The sequence below is a fragment of the Drosophila persimilis genome, unplaced genomic scaffold, assembly GCF_003286085.1.
Source record: "Drosophila persimilis strain 14011-0111.01,24,50 unplaced genomic scaffold, DperRS2 tig00000002-arrow-pilon, whole genome shotgun sequence".
NCBI lineage: Eukaryota > Metazoa > Arthropoda > Insecta > Diptera > Drosophilidae > Drosophila > Drosophila persimilis.
The window spans coordinates 6,602,745-6,624,688 of record NW_020825289.1 but is presented as its reverse complement, the minus strand read 5'-3'; the positions used below and the strand labels follow the sequence as shown (position 1 = coordinate 6,624,688).

Here is a 21,944-nt window from a genome sequence, read left to right as displayed (position 1 = left end):
GCCACAAGCTTTGCTCTTCACTAGATTGAAGCTTGGCCAGTTTATTGAGTCATTAAGTCATTAAAATTTATTCAAATTTCAGCCATGAGAAATCTAAAGCTGTTCTCTGGTCTCTGGTCTATTATTCTTTGTTATTGTGTCTGGTCTGTGGCATGTTCTGAGGCAGAAACATGTTTGGTTTTGCTTAATAATCGTTGGTAAAATGAATTTATCATTTTGAGGTTGTTTGATTGAAAACTTCCAGCCAGAGTTCAATGAATTCCGCATAAAGCAAAAGAAACATCAAATATGGGGAAAGGAAATGCTTAAGGAAGGGAAGGTAGGAGTCCCTGAGAGGCCGTCGAGTGTTTTGTGGGGGGGGGGTCCAGGTATTATGCATCACTTATGCTGCACATACACAGTATTGGCCATCTCTCAAAGCTCCAATCGAAAAATGGAGCAAAGTGTCAAAGGGAGAGAGAGAGAGAAATTGGGGAAGAGCAATAGAGAACAGTGTGGTACCCTCCAACAGATCGGGTTGTACGATTTTAATGGAATTTTGAAGAGAAACTTGCACATGAAACAGATAAATCCTAACATTGTAGACGAAAAGCTTAAAGAGCGTATAGAGAGAGAGAGGGGGGAGAGAGAGATAAAATGTTGTATAAAATATTTAAATCCCATTTTGTGCGGCAAACAAGTTCTTGTTGCATGGCCATCGGACCGACCATAGACCCGTAAACATTTTCTAATAGTTCACGTTTCAGAATGCTGGTCAGGGACGCCTCGCCTGGCTCCTTCTTGAGGCACTGTATGGGTGCAGCATAAAACTTCACGTGCCGACAACAACTTTGGTCCTTGCCGCATGTTGCACTGTAAACTCAATAGCTAAGCACTTGCCCCAAAGGAAACGTGCGGCGCATAGAGAAGCGCTCAAACGCTGTTCCCCCTCCCTCCGCTGCATTAAAGAACGCACATAAATTTCGTATTTATTCCCCAAAAGAGAAATGCAATTAATTTCATTTAAATCCATAGAAAAAAAAAACAAAATATAAATTTTCCAAATCTACTGTGGGGGATTTATGGTTGACATTTTGGAGTTGTTGTTTTTTTTTTGAGGTCATTTAATTTATGGGAGCTTGAGGATCATCTCCTGTGTATCTGGTGCAGTATTTCCTATCCTCCTGCGGCATCCCTTTCCCACACATCTCCCTCTCTCTCCCTTTCTCTCTCTCTCTCTGCCGCCACTTCATTTGTTGAGTCAGCGGCTTGACAGATGTTTCTTTTGCGGCCACTCCTCTTCCCACTTATTTTCGCTTGATTCTATTTTTATATACCATTGTCTGTTGCGTTTGCTCTGCCTCTGTTTCCCCCCTCCTTCCCCTTCCCCTTCTACTGGTGCTCGCTTCTTTTTCTGATTCTTATCTCTTTCTTCATCTCCTTTCTCTGGCGTACAATGCTCGCTGGTCGCCGCCTGCTGTTTGGAATGATGTGTGAATGACTTCATTGTGGAGGCCAGTCCAAGAATTGACTCGTTCGATCGGCAGGTAGACAAAGATCTGTCCAGTTCTGTTCAAACTGTAGGGCCTAAGAGGTGGTGAGAAAGAACTAACGGCGCTCCGATATGGTCTAGCAGTCACTGGAAACAGTGCGTTGGCTTATCATTTATTAAACTATGGAGTATTTTTTATTCAAATATGAACTATTAAAGGTTCAAGCAAACAAAAAAGTCGCCCTTTTCGATAGGGATACCTTTTGGATACCCTTTTGTTCCGAAATACAGTTGAAAATGCACTTCGGTCATCAGTGTAAAACTGCAGTTTGACAAGCGGCGTGTTTTCGTAGAGTTGGGTAAACCCCACATTCAAAACGAATCCATTATCCCAATTGACGCCCCCTGACTGCCAAACCCAACCCATCCAATCCCTGCCACACAAACCCGTACAGTTTTTTTTAGCAAAGATCCTCCGTTATTGCACGGCCTGCCGTTTGCTATGCTTGTTAAACTGCAGTCGCTGTCGGCGCTCTGGTGACCCACATTCGAGGCGAACAAAAGCGATAATCCAAATGGCGTTGGGGAGGCCAATGAGCGGCCTTTGTGTGTGTGTGTGTGGACCAGGGGCATGCATCACATCATCAGGCAGCCGATGTCAAAAGTTCTTTCACAGTTTCACTCCACCCGTTTGCTGTAATGAACAACGAAAGGCGTGCTCCTGCGCCTGCACCTGGTCGTGGTCCTGGCTCTGGTCCTGGCTCTGGTCCTGGCTTTGGGATTTGCCATGCCCCGAGGAGGCTGGAAGCTGTGCAAGCTGAAAACTGTGCCTGCAGGCCCTCCCAAATCATGTTATCGAAGCGAAGCTCTTTGCCACAATGGAAAAGTTGGAAACGAAATTGAATTTCAATGCAACGCAATGGCCTGTCGACACCTCCCAACAATGACGGGGGTGTGGCTTAATAACGCTGCTGTGTCAGTGGCACAGAGAGATAGTGGCAGGTGGCAACATCATTAAAAGTATGCTTAAAGAGCCACGAGTCTCTTGCCAAGTTTTAGTTGAGCTTCAAACGGAAGAAAAATCACGTTCCACTTTGGACTTTTCTCTTTCTCTCTGTCTCTCTAGTTGCATGCAACTTTGTCCACTACTTGCCGCCGCAATCTTCGCCGAATGTTGCAAACACAAGTTATATAACATTCGATTCGATAAGAGCCCGGGAGTCGGGGGTCGCCTGCTCCGCTTTTGCTGCTGATTAAAGAAGAGGAAGTCGCACTTATCGCGCTGGGGGAGGGGGATTCGAGGGGAAGGGAGGAAGCCGATAGAGAGAGTGTGGCAAAAGCAATTAGCAGGCACAGAATGTGTGTGGCAGAATGCCATCAATCAACCGTAAATGCAGTTATGCCACAGATTTTGTCGTTTTCCCCGCACTAATTCAATCACTTTGAAAATTGACACAAACAAACGCGACTAATGTTAATTTCCATTTATGCATCAATTTTAAGATGAAATTTAATTAAGTTTTCGTGCAACCTGTGTCTGCCACACACGCACGCACACACGCACGCTCCCCCTCTGTGTGCCCCTAATTGACTAAAGTCTTAACTTAATTCTAAAGACCATAATTTGCATTCTTCCCTTTTGCCAACTGCAGACTCGGACCAAAAATGTTGCACATAGTGTGGCAGCACATAGTGTTGCCGGAGCAAGTGGCTACCACTCGGTGCTACCTCTTGTCTTTGGGGGCACGCCAGCGAAAAGGCAACCCTTACATGTCGTGTGCCGTATTATCGTATTATTATTTATTGCGATCATTTATGCCCCCAACCTGTTTGCTGTGGCTGCCACTCAAACATTTTTCTATGATAGAATCTATGGTGCTTTTGTGCCGCCAAACAGGCCATGTGTGGCTGCGGGTATCTTTCATTAAAGTATCTGTGAAACAAAAACGAAACCATAGTTCTATGGTGGGCATTAAAATGGGAACCGTTTATGCCCCATGCCCTGCCGCACCGCACACTCGCACTGGGAGAGCGGATCATCAAATGGAGTTGCACTAAAACCCACTCTGCAGCACTCTGCACCACACACCGCCCCTTGCCCCTTGCCCCTTTGCACACCCAAAAGTGAAACATTTACCGCATCCGCATTTTGTTGCCTCGGTTGTGGGGCATGCTGGCATCCTGCTGCACCTCTGGCTGTTGCTGTTGTTTTTTTGGGTCCTCTTATGTCCTGTCTAGTGCTGTTTTGACTGTTCTTTTGATGCTTTTTTACGAGTGCAGTGCGGGGGGGGAGGGGGTTCCTTTTTTTTTGGTTGGCAACACAAAATGAACTCTTGCCACAGCCACAGCCATGCCACTGCCACTGCTGCAATAAAGTGAGCTAAATTGAGTTGAAAATATTTTGCCACACCAGCTGGAGGCGCCTCCGCCTGCCACTGCAGTGAAAATTAAAGCCAACTAGCTAAAGCCGAAGCCAAAGCCCAAGCCTTGGGTCCAGGCATAGAACAGTGCTGACAATAAGTATATTTACCAGGCATATGCGCTGAAGAGAGGACCCCTCGAACGGGTGGGGAGATGGGAATTGTTGTGTTGCAAATGAAATGGCAACCACTTTTGGGTGAGCTTCTGCCTCGTCTGTGGCGGCAGAACCTTGGGGCACACAGGTGTAGACGTCTAGACGCACAGGCTTTTCGAGTGCTTAGAAGGTGTGTTATCCGTGGTGGCAGGAAGGGGAAACCACAGGTTCCTATAATTAGCAGGAAGGGAGAGACGTGAAATGCTACGGAAATTGTTGGCTGAATTTATTTACATATGATTTATTGCCCAAACCAAATATTTAAGGCAACATTTGCCAATAATTCACAAGATTTTCAAAGGAATTTCACATTGAAAATACAAATAAATACAACAGCTGCATACCAAGTGAATTTGGAGTGTTTAAAACACCAACAGTACCTGTAAAAACATTAATTCATCGAATTTGGAATGATACGGAAATATATTAATTTTGTTTCTAATTCCCACCGCAATCTTGTTAGGCTTCCACGAAGTCTAGACTTATTTTGCTTAATAGAAAATTATTTATGTATTTATATATAAATATATATTCTTAACGCGACAGTATTTCTACTTTATTTTAATGTTCACATAGTTGTGTGCTTTTAAACAGAATGATTGTTTTTTTTAACGTTTTTAGTATGACTAATATTTTTATTATTATGGCTATTATTTGTTTCATTAATACTAATGTTAATTCTAATTTTATTATTTTTATTATTATATGGTATTATTATTACTATTTTTTTATTACTTTTATTTTTTATTATTATTTATTATTATTATTTTTTTTTTATTGTTATTATTTTTTGTTTATTATTATTTTTTTGTTTATTTTTTTTAAATTTATTTTTTTTTTTATTATTATTTTTAATTGCTTATTTGTTTTTGTTTTTATTTTTATTTATTTTTCTTTTTTAAGAGTTTATCAAGTGTTTTTCCAATTTCTCCCTAATTTGTAATATTGAAAGGTAACTCGTTCCATAACCGAATATCATTTGTTAAAAATTGTTTAAAGAAAAAAACGTAGATTTATACAAAAGCAAAACAAGGGAAATTTAAAGGAATGTTTCATGTTGCAGCAGCAAGGAACTGCAGCCTGCAGGCACACATTTGATGCCCCTTCTGCAATACCTAGCCTCATTTGATGCCACATTTACATAGACTCGTTTATGTGTCTCTCTTTATCCTCTGATGGCCCCTCGTTTGATGCCACACAGAAACCCTTCGAGTTGCTGTCATCTTTTGGGGCCAAAAGGGCTGCTGAAATTTCAAAGGTGAATAATGTCAGGTCGGGGTCCCTGTCCCTGAGCCTGCACCTGACGGGCGGGTTCTGGCCCTGGGGGCACAGTCCACCCATTGGTTTGAGCGGGTGGCAGGACATTAAATTTACAATATGTTCATTGCAATTCGGCAATTCGGCAAACCCAGCAGCTCCCACTGTCTCTCCTTTTGATTTGATAATAACGTTTTTGTTTTTTGTTTTGGGGAAAATGTCATTTTCTCCCCTCAAGAAATTGATTTGACGGCCCCCGTGGAGGGGGCTGGGGGCATGGTTGCCTCTGCTCGTAAAACGCATATTTATGAAGAGCATAAAAATTATTGACATATATGGGAGATGGGATATGGGCTATGGGATATGCGGAGAGTCGTCTCGAGTCGCGAGTCTCGAGGTTTGAGAGTCATAAATGCTTATACGCCCATAAGCACTCGGCCCACACAAAGAAAAAAACAGCAGAAAAAAAACAGAGAAGTGGAATATAAAATTTGGCGTAATTTATTTTTATTTTTTTATTTTTTTTTTTTGCGCAAAGGCAGCTCGTAAATGGAATTTGATTTTGATTGGAGTCTGGATTAAAACCAAATAAAGTTGAGGACTTTGACGGTTAAATGGGGAAATTTTGAAAGGATTTTAACAGGCGCTTTTTCTTAAACTTTTTCTTTGCTTACACTTGGAGAAACAATGGAGCTACAAATATACACAGAGGGGGCTCTGTTCTTAGACTTGATTCATTATTTGGTGTCCTACTAGCTGACAATCGGCACCATTTATTGCTTGTGTCTTTGAACAGAAGGACCATGCCATAATAGGGATATATTCCTAAAAGAGCGGGATCAATGGATCGCTTAAAAACCTATTCAGAAATTACGATTAGGTCCTAGGTGTCTAAGGAGGGTCAAAATCAATGGAAAACAAACATATATCTAGATCGAAGGGCACAGAGATTGAGGGCCATTTTGGAGGGCAGGAATTACGCTAAGGATGCCAGAAGGTAGATTGTTCCGTAATTCCTAGCCATGGAATGTATGTCTGTTGAAAATACATTGAATCCGGATGTAATCTTGGAATTTGTACAACGTTCTCGGCTCTGCCCCTTTACCCGGAATCTTTGGACACATAAAATACCCCGAGAAGCGTATCCTTGGGGGCCATCAATTTTATGTTAATATTTAGCATATTTTTATGGGCTTAATCCAGTCATGAAATTGTGGCAATATGTTTTTACTGGCTGCCGATGACAATTGGCAGTGGCAATGGCCCGAACGACTCCATAAGCCAGGGCAGGGATTGAACTCCCCATCGTCCCAAGGACCTACATACGGCCCCCTATAAATGCCCCGAATTGACTTGTGGATTACCGAAGTCTGAATCCCAAATTGCGGGCAATTATTTGCGGGGCTCCAAAGGCATATAACAGCGGATATTCCACATACATATATTCCATATAGTTTATGGTGTTGTTTTTGTCTGTGTGTGTTTCGTCCTTAAAGATGGCCCTCCTTTAAATCTGCCACAAAAGTTTGGGCCAAAAACCAGCCCGTGAGGAGGGGAAATGGAAAACTTCGACGGGCATTTTTCAGTAGAATAAAAATATGTACAAAAGCATTTCAAGCGTGCACAAGTCGACTTCCTGTTTGGCAAGGACATGCACAAACATGCACATACACGCACGGGGACTTGTTCCGGCGACTGTACTTCTATTGTAGTTGTTCCCTTTCCCTGCCCGGCCACCCGGCCGCCCTGCCGCCTTTGCTCTGTTTATGCCACACACACACACGCACACGAAAATATTCACTGGAAAATCGGAAATCAAAAATAGCTACAGTTCTGTTTCCCGGACTGCCTGCGGACGGGTTTTCGAGTGGGGTTGGGGTTGGGGCTTTCCTTTCGGTATTTACATATTCCATTGTTGAGAGCGGAGGAGCAGCATGGGAATGAGTGCATAAATCGGATGAGTGGGGCTTCGGTGGTCTCTGGCTCTTTTGTGACCTCTCCTGTCATACTTTTGGCCATTGTCCGGCGGAGAATGTGTGCGCTTTGTTGTAGGAGGTCATCCATATTCCTTCCACAGACATTTGACACTTTACCCGAAGACATCTCATCTCATCTCGTTTCGTTTTGTTTCATGAGCAGAAATTAATTGAGAGCCCCGATGAGTGACAGCCAATCGATGGGGGGGGCGGGGGGCAGCACTGGGGGATGGCAAATATAAATTAGTTTAATTAAAGAATTGTTTGCTCAGCATTTCGGACACACACACACATCCTGCCTGCCCCTGCCCCAGCCCCTGCCTCTGACAAACAATTTGCAGACAAAGCGACGTCATTGAAATTAACATAATACTCGCACAATACTCATAATTAATGGCGCTGGGGAGTCCCCTCCTTGGGGTGGAGGGGCAGAGTCCAAGGACCCCCTTATGGGCTGCGGAAAAAACTTGAGTCCAAATAAACAGTAGATGAAAATGTTATCCAAAAATGTCATTTGATTGAAATGCGATATCTATGGAAGTCCAATATTTGTACCCCCCTCTCCCTCTCTCTGGCAATGTTTTGTCTGTGGTCCTGACCCTCTCTCTCCGGTCCTTCTTGGAGTATTTTGCCCGGAATGAAAACTTTTGTTGACACTATCTCCAGCCGTCCCCCTCCCCTCTGTGTGCTGTCTCCGCTGCTCCTCGTTTCACTTAAGGAAAATTTCTTGGGCAAATATTGAATTTACTTGACGAAAATGTTTTCCAATTTTTCTCATCCCCCCCCTTTCCGTCTCTCTCTCTTTATTGCAGATCATGTAAGGGAGTTCACATGCGGCCGACTGTACTATCGCACATTTCACATGAATGAGGATCGGGATTCGCTTTATGTGGGCGCCATGTAAGTATTTTTCTAGAAATTCCATTGGAAATTACAGATTACAGTGCGTTTTGTGGCGTTCAAGGCTAAATAGTTGAATTTTCGAATTATCGATTATTTATCGATCTTCTTTTGGGATTTAGAGCTAAAATTGTTATTGAAGCTCCTTAATTTGATCAACTTTTATCGATTTCTTGAGTTATTATGGTATGGTGAGATGGTCCTGTATCAAAATCACTCAAAATATGTTCCAGTCATCGAAATTAAGTAACAAAATCGTGAAAAACAATCGGTTAACGCATATTTTTCGATTTTTTGTTTATAAAAACTACATAAAACCCTCTCGATGGTTCAATCTCCGTTTTACAGCACAGAAACGCACTGTATTCCGAAAAACAATCGATAAACCCATCGGCACATTGATGGTTTTTCGATTTTGCAAAGCACCGATGGGGAGTTGCTTTTCCAGCTCTGAATTAAAAAAATTTTTCTCATATTTTTGTCCATTTCCAGGGATCGCGTATTCCGTTTGAACTTGCAGAACATCTCCTCGTCCTACTGCGATGTGAGTACCAACTTTTGTGCTTTCCTTTTGCAGACAAATAATCGGTGGAGAAAATTATAATCCTAGAGCAGCAGGCTTTTAGGCGGCGGCAGTGGAGGTGGGGCTGCTCCCAAAGGTGGCTGCTGGTTCCGGGGGTCAAGCCACAAATCTATTGTGACAGTCGGTTGGAGCGTGGGCGGGGCTGGGGCTTAAACCAGAATCGGGGCAAGCTTTTAGGCAAAAACAACAGCAACACGGCTTTCGGTCTGCGCCTTTGCGGCAGCTCTTGTTAAAAATTCATTATACGCCACTCTACGGCAGTCCTGTTTGTATCTGTATCTGTGTGTTTACCTCTGAATAAAGCTGTGTTTGTGTGTGTGTGTGTGTGTGTATTTCCATAGTTTCCAAACGGCCGCTAAGCTTCCGTTTCGATGCCTTTTGTGGCCATAAAGCGTCACATCTAAACGCTGTCAACACAATGCACAGGCTTAGCAGCCTTTTAGGCGCACTTGGAGCCCGGACATCCTCACAAATCTTCGATTCCCCCAGCGCCACAACCAGCATGTTTATTTTAGTTACAACCCAAAAAAAAAGGGACCAAAAAACATATTTAATATGCACTCTTGTCCATGGCTTATGTGCCTCTCAGGGTCCTCCCTGTCCGCCCTGTCGCTGGCGTATTCCCAGGTTTCTGCACAGGTTTATGCGTTGCCCGGAGATCAGATCAAAATCTAAGACCTGCAGAGAGAGAGAGAACTTGCCACAACATTCTCCGTGGCAATTCGATTACAGGAAGTGGCACACGCTCGCGTATGTGCCAGTTTTTCGGGCTGTTTATGAATTTATGACTTGGAGAAGTTTGTTTTATGAGCCAGCGACGGGGCCACACCTGACTGGGATGCTCCATTTCGTAATCGTAAAACTCTAAGAGGTTATATATTCCTGCAGCAGCAGCAGCAGGAGGAGGAGGAGGAGGCGGAGTAGGAGACTCCTGCGGATACGTCAATATATTTTATGTGGTTGAGTGCGAATACCCTTCGCCCTGGGCATCATTTGGTCGTTGTTTTGGCCTATACGCGAGGGCTCTCCTGTTGCTGCTTTAGACTCCAGCTCCTGCTCCTGTTCCTCCTCCCCAGCCATGGCTCCATTGGTGGTGCTGCCTCTCTCCTGCTTTATGCGCCAAATGCAAATTCAACTAAATAATACATGATTTTGGTTTTATATGAACGCTCTGTTGCGACTGCCTGCCTCTTAAGGGGGGGTTGGCGCCTTGCTTGGGCGGTGGGAGGCTCTGGGAGGCTGGTGCGTGAAAATATTTCGTGAGTGTGTACTGTGGCGGCGGGGGAGAGGCGGGGGAGGGGAACATTACGTGATTTATACATAAATTTAGTTGAAAGCATTTGTAAAGGTGCCACGGACTGGTGCTAGTTGTAGTTTATGCCACATGTGGCACAGCAATATACCTTGTACATCTTTTTTCATTCATTTGGAGGGGAAATTGAATTTTTGAATTGATTGAACGTGAGCTCTTAACTAAAGGTTAATGTCCTTCGGTTGAGCCACATTTCTGTGGTCCTAGAACTTGCTGATCATCTATATTTACCTCTATATATCTCTATTGCAGCGCGACGTGATCAATCTGGAGCCCACACGCGATGATGTGGTCAGCTGTGTCTCCAAGGGCAAGAGTCAGGTGTGTATTTACTTTTAGCTACTAAGATTTTCCCTTTAAAGTCCCCTACGAAAGCTGAAAATTACACTTGTTTCATTAGCTTTAAGTTTGGGGTGTAGTAAAGAAGAGATGTTCTATGTTCTCTTCGGAGATATGCTTAAAATTGTCCAAGAAGTGTTTCACAGCTTTATATCGTATCGTATCCTATGGTATATTGAAGTCCTCTGCGCTTAAATTGTATCAAAGTTCCATAAGAAATAGTTAGACCATCTTATGGTCCCTTTTCGTGTTATCAAAATGGATACCGGCCTGGAATATTCTTGAGTTATCGGCTATCGTTTAAGTTATCTAAATAGTTATCGGTCATGGAACCCAATTTAATGTGCAATCGAATAAAGGCCACTACCAGAGGAATATCTAGTACAAAATGACTATCTATTCAAATAAATATTATATTTCAATCAATAATCGGCTAAGAACTGTGCCAGTAGTCGATGACAGTAGTCGCCCTTCCCCCACGATAGTTCTGAGGAAAAAAAAACTATTGAGATGCATTAGAGAAATCACATACCCGTGTGGAGATATGTTGCAGTAACTCGATTTTCTCGTTCGAGCCCGAGGGAGAAATCCCATCGACTTGCAACGTGGGGGCGGACTCTGCTGCTGCTGTTGCAACTCGTTTATAATGTGACAGCAAATCCTTTCATTTGAAATCAATTTCCAGTTAGTCGTGGCAGTGCCAGGAGTGCCAGCAGCAAGTTGCATGCAACGCACACGCACACACACACACACACACATGGGGATCCTGCTTAAGTCATCATAAAGCTGCTCTGCTTGCTCTCTCCCTCTCTACCTCTCTGTGTGGCAGTAATTTCTGCAGGGATGCCACTTGCCATTGTTGCCGCTGCTGGCTGCCCCTAGTGCCTCTTCTGGCTCCTCTGGTGTCCCCATTCGGGCTGCATTGTTGCCAATTGATTTAGCTTCGGCAGCGACGCGTGCTATTGCAATTTGTGCTCCGTTCTTGCCACAAAATTCGCTGCACTCACGCACGGGGCTGCAACAATTTTGACATTGCTGCGATTGTGTGCCAAAACAGATGATGCCACGGCACAATAAATTGAAAATCCCCCCTCACAACCCCCCCACATCGCCCCCCACAACATTGTCAATTCCTTTGAGGGGATATCTCTACAGGTTTACTCCTTCCCCTGCCCCTGTCGCTATGTCCTTCCACGAGTTACTATAATCGATATCTTTTTGCAGGTTTTCGATTGCAAAAATCACGTGCGCGTCATACAGTCGATGGAGCAGGGCGATAGGCTCTATGTGTGCGGCACCAACGCCCACAATCCCAAGGATTACGTTATCTATGTAAGTTGCACACACACACACACAGACACACACGCAGTCAATGGCTGGTTGGATGGATAGAAGAAGCCCAAAGCCAAGAGCAATTCCCCACCCATTCATGAGCCATGAGTGGAAGCCGTTGACTGAATGGCCAAAGATTGCCACCGACAGTTGACTTTGGATGGCAATCAACAGTTGCTCCTCCAGCAGAGCAATCTGCGATAGAGTGCAGCCCCCATTCAGGCATAGATAAAGCCTCTATCTAATCCAAAGGCCATCTTCTGCACACACACTTTCACTTATTTCCTTTCTTTACACATGTATATCTGCCCCGCAGTCAAATTTAACTCATTTGCCGCGCTCGGAGTATGTGATTGGCGTGGGCCTGGGCATTGCCAAGTGTCCCTACGATCCGTTGGACAACTCAACGGCCATTTATGTGGAGAACGGCAATCCTGGCGGTCTGCCGGGTCTGGTAAGTGGGTGGATATTGTCTGAAAACCGAGAGTTGCATCCATCCATCTTTGTCTGCAGTACTCGGGCACTAACGCGGAGTTCACCAAAGCGGACACCGTCATCTTCCGCACAGACCTGTACAACACATCGGCCAAGCGATTGGAGTATAAGTTTAAGAGGACCTTGAAGTACGATTCCAAATGGCTGGACAGTAAGTATTTCACTAATCACTCCTCTTTTTAGAGACGCTATAATTATTCCAATTAATATTTAACATTTCGATGTCAAATGGGAATGTGCTTTAGGATTTAGTATTGAAAATAAGTGAGAACAATCAATAATATTGTTTATATTGATCAATATAAGATCAAAAAACTATATTTCAATGGGTTGAAGACATAATTTATCGATATTCCCATTAAAAAATAATAATAAATCGCATAAAATTAACAAATAATCAATAGTGATCGATAATTAAGTGAGAACTATCAATGATATTGTTTATATCGATCAAAAAACTATGTTTAAATTGTTATAATAGATAAGTCATCGATAGCTATCGATTATTATAGATATTCCCATTTTAAATCATAATAAATCGCATGAAATTAACAAATAATCGAAAGTAATCGATAGTTAAGTGAAAACTATCAATTATATGGTTTATATCGATTAAAAAACTATGTTTTAATGGTTTCAATGGCTTAAAGACCGATAAAACTATTGAAACTGATCCCATCGTAATCTTTCTCTAACAATATTTTCCATTTCCTTTGCAGAACCCAATTTTGTGGGATCCTTTGACATTGGCGACTACGTGTACTTCTTTTTCCGGGAAACGGCCGTGGAGTACATCAACTGTGGCAAGGCCGTGTACTCGCGCATCGCCCGTGTCTGCAAGAAGGATGTCGGCGGCAAGAATCTGCTGGCCCACAACTGGGCCACGTATCTGAAGGCGCGCCTCAACTGCAGCATCTCCGGGGAGTTCCCCTTCTACTTCAACGAGATCCAGTCGGTGTACCAGCTGCCGTCGGACAAGACCCGCTTCTACGCCACCTTCACGACCAGCACCAATGGCCTGATTGGATCGGCCGTCTGCAGTTTTCACATTAACGAGATTCAAGCTGCCTTCAACGGTGAGCTCTCTCGAAACGGAATCCGGATCCGGATTTGGTTATCTGTGGGGAGCGACGGCGATGGCGATGGCGATGGCCATGGCGATCCTGTCAACGCTTCGCCCTGCATTGACGTGCAATTTTCTCCATTGTCCGTTTTCCTGCCACCCCAAAAGGGATTCCATTCGAGAATGGAAATGGGAAACGACAAATGCAACTTATTGGCAAATTTTATTTTGCAATCTACACATTTGTTTCATATGTCCTTCCCCTCCTCTGCTCCTCTGCTCCGACTGCGAATCCATTTCCCTCCTCGTTGAGTGTTTTGTAATTTCAGTGGACTCGAATCGACTCGAGTCGAGTCTCGGGGTGCCCCCCTTTCCCCCTCCGTGTGTGGATCCTCTTGCCATGTGCGCAACATAAATCGCATTAGAAAATCCATTTGAATGGATTATTGGTGGCTCCACCGCCTCCACTGACAGCTTAGTGGCAAGCGGGGCACAGCTGACACCTTTGCTCGTCGTAGATTTAAATCTTCAATTGCAGAAGAGCCCCCGGGGCCCTCCCTCCCCTCCCCATATCCCAGTGTGTGTGATTGTACAATTGTTTTTTTTTTATTTTTTTGCACAGGTAAATTCAAGGAGCAATCCTCATCGAATTCCGCATGGCTGCCGGTCCTCAATTCACGTGTCCCCGAGCCCAGGCCCGGTACCTGCGTCAACGATACATCAAATCTGCCAGACACTGTACTGAATTTCATCAGATCCCACCCGCTCATGGACAAGGCCGTAAATCACGAGCACAACAATCCTGTATATTATAAAAGGGATTTGGTCTTCACCAAGCTCGTCGTCGACAAGTGAGTAACGCCAGAAATATTCATACGAGTTTCAGGTTGGGTTTCAGATCCAGGGATGTGCTGGGATGTGTTTGGAGTCAAATAGGTCGCTGAGAAATAAGAGAAATAAAGCTTCCTTAAATACAAAAGTTCTATAAATTAAATGATCAACAGATCAGATGAACAAAATTACGTATAGGTACCCACATTCGATGGCTATGAAAGAATTCATTGACAAAGTAATTCCCTGTTTAATTTCTTAAGAATTTTCTATATTTTATCAAAACAATAAGAACAGTTTTAAAGTAAAAATTTCGGTAACAAATACCACAACAAATTCTAAATTTTTAATTTGAAAGCTTAATATTTTCCAAGCGATACGCTTAAGCCACAAAGTGTTCGGGTAGGATTTATAGCTGCATTAATCAGCTGTTCAGAATCGCAGAGTTCTATAAAACTAAAACTTAAAAAAAAAAATTTGTTTAAATTAACTAAAACTTAACAAAAAAAATAAAAAAAAAATGAACTAAAGCTTAAAAAAACAATAAAATTATGATTAAATAATTTTAAAGCCCTAAAACTTGACAAAAAATAAATTATTAAACAATTTTAAAGCCGTAAAACTTTAAAAAAATTCGATTTGGGTCACAGCGTCAATGTGGTATTGCATAGTGCTATAAATATATATATTTATATTTTTATATATAAAATCAGATATAAATCAATGGATAATGGGACAATTTTAAGGCACTTCCACTGGATACCCAGCCCTTTCAGCGCCAAAGTTATCCTCAGCTTTGCTACTCGCACAATCACAAATACAAGTTCAACGCTTTTTTCAGAACATGTAAAATTTAGTTAATAATTAAAATGAAATTCATTTAAATGCATCAAGGATGCCCCACTGGAGGAGTCAGTTTTTGGGGGGGTGCATAAAGTAAATAAGCTGTTTAAAAAGTTACTTATTTGCGTGCACGAGTACACTCGCATGTAGCGCATATTTTCGACGGATTAAAACGACTTTTGAAACGTACTTTTTGCAGAATCAAAATCGATATACTCAACCAGGAATACATTGTGTACTATGTGGGCACCAATCTGGGTCGCATTTACAAAATCGTGCAGTACTACCGGAACGGGGAGTCGCTCTCGAAGCTGCTGGACATTTTTGAGGTGGCCCCCAACGAGGCCATTCAGGTGATGGAAATCAGCCAGACACGTAAGAGCCTCTACATCGGCACCGATCACCGCATCAAGCAAATCGATTTGGCCATGTGCAATCGTCGTTACGACAATTGCTTCCGGTGTGTCCGTGATCCGTACTGCGGCTGGGACAAGGAGGCCAATACGTGCCGTCCCTACGAGCTGGATCTGTTGCAGGTGAGTGCGGTGAAGCGAGGTGCGGCGGAGTGTGCCACAAATCAAATGACATGTGATTTCCTTCCCTCCCCCCTGTGCCCCCGCAGGACGTGGCCAATGAGACGAGCGACATTTGCGACTCGAGTGTCCTAAAGAAGAAGATTGTGGTGACCTACGGCCAGAGCGTGCATCTGGGATGCTTTGTCAAAATCCCCGAGGTACTGAAGAACGAGCAGGTGACCTGGTACCATCACTCCAAGGATAAGGGACGGTAAGGCTTGGGATTTATTGGGGGGCTTAATTAAAGACTTGATGACCAAAATGCCGACTGCCTTCCAGCTATGAGATCCATTATTCGCCCACAAAGTATATCGAGACGACGGAACGGGGACTGGTTGTGGTGTCCGTGAACGAGGCCGATGGCGGCCGCTACGACTGCCATTTGGGTGGCTCCCTGCTGTGCAGCTACAACATCACCGTGGATGCCCACAGGTGAGTAGGGCATTTCCGTAATTATGCGCTCATTATAATCGCATTTCCGTGGTTCCACCGCTTTTCTCCCCGCCCCCCGTTTCGAACAGATGCACTCCGCCGAACAAGAGCAATGACTATCAGAAAATCTACTCGGATTGGTGCCACGAGTTCGAAAAGTACAAGACGGCCATGAAGTCCTGGGAAAAGAAGCAAGCGGTAAGTGATAATGAGGCACCCTACCGCCGGGCGACAGGTTTATGGTCCGAGGCAGACACATGCCATAATAAATGATTTCTGTGGCAATTATTTTAATAGCCCTCGGGCCATGTCCAAGCGACGTCAAATCAGAAAAATGAGGGAAGAATCAGAAAATGGTGTAAGGTAGTTAAGTTACTATTATCCACCACCGAAGCACCCCACCACCCCACCTGTGGTGCCCTGTGGTGTCGGGTGTGTGACCCAAATGCATGGTAATTGCCTCCTTGGGTGGGAGATGCATTGGAAATGTAATTAAAATGCAATCACTTAGGGTCTGCCCCATCTTTTCACCTAATGGGGGCAATAACAAATCAATACGTGTATCCATGACAAAGCCACGCATTTAATTATACATTTACCTTTGTTCCGTCCAAAACAGCAATGCTCGACGCGCCAGAACTTTAGCAGCAACCAGCATCCGAATGAGATCTTCCGCAAGCCCAATGTCTGATATCGTGAGGAGAGTTTCATTCTCAATATGCCGCCATCGAGCACATCGTCCAAACAGTTTTAGTAAATCGAATGCCGCCGCAGCCGGAGAGGATTAAATTATGCCACGCACACACGCACACGCAACACACTTACAACACAAGGACCTTCGCCGTATCATCAACATCATCATAGACATATTCTCTTCAGAAATGAATACAAACATGAAAAACACTTCCTAATAAATTATGCATTTACAAAGGCATTTACAATGCATTCGACTTAGACTTAGACTATAGAGGGTATTACTCGTATCAACTTCCATTGAGTGCATTTTGTCAGCAAAACCCACAAACCACACACCGCATTTAATATAAAGTATACATAAAACATACAAAAAATACACAAATACAGCCCATAGTTAGCTACAAACAATTGCCGCGCATACGCACAAAACGGAGCATTGAGCATTGAGCATTTTTAAGCATTACTCGTACTCGTACTCGTATAACCATAATCGATCGACTTAGTGCAGGTACTGAATTTTCAAACGCATGTGGAAAGCAACCTCTAATGTAATCGAAGAAGCAATGTGATGTTAAGTTTTGATAAATTTATGAGCTGCCTAATTGCATAATCACAATAATAGCAATCGAAAGTAAACAATATTTAAACTTAAAAGTTGTAAACACGCCGAATCGAAAGTTATAGGAAATATCTCTACTTAAGCCTCGAAACCACAAGCAATACTTCGCCTAATGCGCATCAGAATACTCAGAACTCAAATTGCATCGAATCAGTCCATAGCTTACAAAATATTACAAAATACATACATAATACCATTGATTGCACTCGCAAAAACCTTGGATTACATTAAATTTTATGCCTTTTCGGTTTTCCCATCTTGCCCACAGAAACAAAATAAGATACGAATTTTTGATTTTTAGTCTCTTAAAAATGTATTCAGACATAATGTACTTAAGGTAATTCGCAACAAAATCTTTAGTTCTTAAGCGTTTAGTTGTAATAAAAATACATTTTAATAAAAAAATTATCAAAAATTATAGCATGAAGAATTTATTACTTAAGGAAGGTACTGTTAAGGATCTGGACTGGAAGAAAGGTACTCTGTGAGAGGCAAAGAGCAATGCCGGGGATATCGCTGCCGCTCTTTCAAAATGTTATTTAATTTAAATGACTGAATGGGGAGGCTGGACAATAACTGACAGGCAAATAGCAATCATCAGAGGCGGATGCTTTCCATTGGAATTGTCCTTATCTACGAACACATTGCATAATTCCAGACGAATGCGCATAGACAAATGTTAATCCCAAGTCACTGTTCACTATTGGGCAAATATTTTACAACATTCAACATTCGGCAGGAAGCAGGCCGAAGGACAAAACTAACAGTATCTGGCACTATCCTTTTATCTGTGGATCTGTGTGCACGGGTGGCTGGACCTGTGGACAAAGTTTGTTCGTGCGCCTGGCTCGCCCCCTTTGGGTCAGGTCAAGCGCAAAGGCGAGAAATAAGCAAATTTCCAATTTGGTTTTCGGCCAGCCACACCTACCAACACACATAACCTTTTCGGTCACCTTGCCCAAAGCCAGAAGGCAAACATTCGTCTGAGGAGAGCTGGCCCCGGACGGATTTGCATATTCCAGCGCTTATGCGACACTAAATTGAATTCCATATTCAAATACTCGAAAGATAAGCAAGAGCATACTTTTCAATTACAGATTGTCTGCCCGCAGACAAAATGGAATTAAAGTGCAACAATTTTACATAATTCGAATGCCAGTATCCCGGCTGATGCTGATGCTGCTGCTGCTCCTCGTACGGCTGCGCTGTTCCCACCTTAATTAGTTATGCAACACCAAAAATTAAGCTTAATTAGCGATGGCCCACTGGTTTGGAAAATTAATTATTTCCATTCGCCGCCATTATCGCTGCGCACTTGGCCAGGCCGGGCCCAGCTTCCGGACCCTGTCCGTTGACTGCTTAATTGGAATTCATATGATTATACCCGATACTCAAAATGAGTATTGGGGTATATTAGATTTGTGGTAAAAGTGGATGTGTGTAACGTCCAGAAGGAATCGTTTCCGACCCCATAAAGTATATATATTCTTGATCAGCATCAATAGCCGAGTCGATTGAGCCATGTCTGTCTGTCCGTCTGTCCGTCTGTCCGTCTGTCCGTCCGTCCGTCTGTCCGTCTGTCCGTCTGTCCGTCTGTCCGTCTGTCCGTCCCCTTCAGCGCCTAATGCTCAAAGACTATAAGAGCTAGAGCAACGATGTTTTGGATCCAGACTTCTGTGATATGTCACTGCTCCAAAAATATTTCAAAACTTTGCCCCGCCCACTTCCGCCCCCACAAAGGGCGAAAATCTGTGGCATCCACAATTTTGACGATACGAGAAAACTAAAAACGCAGAATCGTAGAAGATGACTATATCTTCTAGAGTGCAAAATCTGAACCAGATCGTATAATTATTACAGCCAGAATCACGAAAACAATTTCACTCTTTCTCGCTCTGTCTCACTCTAACACACAGGTTTCATGGTCGGTTTTGCCAATTGCAAAATATGAGTTCAAGGATCTCAGAACCTATAAAAGCCAGAGCAACCAAATTTGGTATCCACACTCCTGTGATATCGGACCTTGACCGTTTCCTGTCCAAATTTCGCCACACCCCCTTCCGCCCCCGCAAAGGACGAAAATCTGAGGCAACCACAAATCTCAGAGACTATTAAGGCTAGAGTAACCAAATTTGGTACACACACTCCTTTAAGATGTCACTATAAAACGTATATCTCAGAATTTCGCCCCACCCCCATCCGCCCCCACAAAGGACGAAAATCTGTTGCATCCACAATATTGCAGATTTGAGAAAACTAAAAACGCAGAATCATAGATAATAACCATATCTATCAGGTTGCTGAATCTGGATCAGATCAGATCATTTTCATAGCCAAAAGGAACAAATCAATTTGCACTGGCTACGCAGCGCCCGACGTCACGCTCAGACTGATTTTCTGTCTCTCTCGCACGCACTCTTTGTCGTGTCGTTAAATATTAGCGGCGTCTGCCGGAGGAGAGCGATACTGACTTAGTATCGGGTATAACCGTAGAGTTGCGGTGTCCGCAGCAACTCACAACGTTCCCCCTCGTTTTTTTTTGTTTTCAACATTATTCTTTCCTTTTTGTCATTATTATACGATTATAGTGGTGCGCCCTCGCGAAAGAGATTATAAATTCTGAACAGGACCATCGTAGGTGGAGGATCTTTGAGGGGATTTCGTTGTCCTACAGGCATGTAAGGACTGCTTAAAGATTCTAAGTAGGCTTCTACTATTGTATGCAGCTTTCTCCAAGCCTCTTTATTTCTCCAAAAAATGATACAGACATGATTTGTTTTATGCCTGATCCAAGCAGATGGTGTTTTAGATTTCAGACTTCAAAATGGGAAGCGAGGCCCAAAAAACTATTCAGTAGAGACTGTTGAACGGAACACAACGTATATAAACACAACAAATTTTATTGTAAATTTTTCGTGCCGCGTAAAATCCGTTGCGTCAAACAGCTAAATTTCTAGTCAGCAAAATCACAGGTTTCATATTTATATTTGGTTCCGTTTTGTAAATTAGTTCCTTTAAATCGCGAATCGAGAATGCCAGCCTATACGGATCTACTTCTGGTGCGTTCGGCCAGCCGGCTGCTCACCTGCAAGCGAGCCTTCCGGGAGGTTTCGCACTGCCTTCGAGCCTATGCCACCAAGTGCAAGAAGCCCAAGGGCGTGGTTGTGGGTGTCTACAAGAGGGATTCGGACAAGCCGCCAAAGACCACGGAGAATGCCGTCACCCTGGACGACTCGGTGGGCGGTAAGGTAATGCAGTGGATCCGTGAACGAAACATGGACGGGAGCCCGGGCAAGGGCCTGCTGTTCAGCGGCATGGACGGCGATTACCAGGCCATTGCCGTCGTGGGTGTCGGTGACTACGATGCCGCCTTCAACGAGGAGGAGGAGTTGGATCTGGGCATGGAGAATGTCCGTGTGGCCGCCGGCGCTGGCGCCCGCGCCCTGCAGATGCAGGGAATGCGCGAGGTGCATGTGGATAGCATGGGCTATCCGGAGCAGGCCGCCGAGGGCGCCTCCCTGGCCGTTTGGCGCTTCAACATGAACAAGAGGAAGAAGAACCGAACGCGGACCCCCAAGCTGGAAATGTACGGTAAGGGGGACCGCGAGGCCTGGACCCGGGGCCTGTTCAAGGCCGAGTCCCAGAACCTGGCCCGTCGCCTGTCCGACACGCCGGCGAACATGATGACCCCGTCCGTGTTCGCCCAGGCCGCCGTCGATGCTCTGTGCCCCTGCGGCGTCACTGTGGAGGTGCGATCCATGGACTGGATTGAGGACATGAAGCTCAATTCCTTCATGATGATCGCCAAGGGCTCCTGCGAGCCGCCCCTGTTGCTCGAGTGCTCCTACTGCGGCACCGCTCCCGAAGAGAAGTCCGTGCTGTTGCTGGGCCTGGGCCTGACCTTCAACAGCGGCGGGCTCTGCCTGAAGAAGAAGACGGGAATGGACCAGTACCGCGGCGCAATGGCTGGAGCTGCCGTATGTGTGGGCGTGCTCCGCGCCGCTTCCGCCCTCTCGCTGCCGATGAACATCTCGGCGATCATCCCACTCTGCGAGCACATGCCCTCCGGCATGGCGGTCAAGTGCGGCGATGTGGTGAGCCTGCTGAATGGCATCACCATGGGCGTCAAGGATGTGGGCAAGGCCCCTGTTGTGGTGATGGCCGATCCCCTGCTCTACGGCCAGGCCGCGCACAAGCCCAAAATGATCATCGACATAGGCACGGTGGCCCAAGGCGTAAACTACGCGCTCGGCGGAGGGGCTACTGGGCTGTGGACTACGTCGAACTTTGTCCACAAGCAGTTCCGCAAGGCTGGCGGAATCACTGGGGATCGCGTCTGGCGCTTCCCGCTCTTCAAGTACTACCACCAGATCGTCACCAAGAACATCACCTATGACCTGAGCAACGCCGGCCGTGGACCGGCCTCCTCCTGCCTGGCCGCCGCCATTCTTCGCAGCCTCGTCCCGTGCGTCGACTGGGCCCATCTGGACAACCGTGGCACAGGCATGCTCACCACAACCAACCCACTGCCCTACCTGCTGAAAAACCAGATGACCGGACGCCCCACTCGCACTGTCATCCAGTTCCTGTACCAGCTGGCCTGCTCCGAATCCTAGTCTGACTTCGGAATCAATGTTCTGTTGGC

The 21,944-nt window shown here is 44.6% G+C and overlaps 1 protein-coding gene and 1 pseudogene across 2 annotated transcripts in view; both read left to right on the top strand.

The window, feature by feature from the left end:
* LOC6590145 (semaphorin-2A) overlaps positions 1-17,658 on the top strand; it is a 33,945-nt gene extending 16,287 nt beyond the window's left edge. For both annotated transcript variants that reach the window (XM_026985557.1, XM_026985556.1), the window contains 13 exons: positions 8,092-8,179; positions 8,672-8,723; positions 10,327-10,395; positions 11,638-11,745; positions 12,062-12,199; positions 12,259-12,391; positions 12,960-13,316; positions 13,926-14,154; positions 15,177-15,513; positions 15,600-15,763; positions 15,832-15,984; positions 16,074-16,182; positions 16,604-17,658. In XM_026985557.1, coding sequence (XP_026841358.1) covers positions 8,092-8,179; positions 8,672-8,723; positions 10,327-10,395; positions 11,638-11,745; positions 12,062-12,199; positions 12,259-12,391; positions 12,960-13,316; positions 13,926-14,154; positions 15,177-15,513; positions 15,600-15,763; positions 15,832-15,984; positions 16,074-16,182; positions 16,604-16,675 — 2,009 coding nt within the window. In that variant the 3' untranslated portion in view covers positions 16,676-17,658. The remainder of the gene's footprint in view (positions 1-8,091; positions 8,180-8,671; positions 8,724-10,326; positions 10,396-11,637; positions 11,746-12,061; positions 12,200-12,258; positions 12,392-12,959; positions 13,317-13,925; positions 14,155-15,176; positions 15,514-15,599; positions 15,764-15,831; positions 15,985-16,073; positions 16,183-16,603) is intronic.
* A 2,567-nt stretch (positions 17,659-20,225) lies between these two features.
* LOC6590144 lies at positions 20,226-21,915 on the top strand (annotated as a pseudogene).
* Positions 21,916-21,944: the final 29 nt, after the last annotated feature.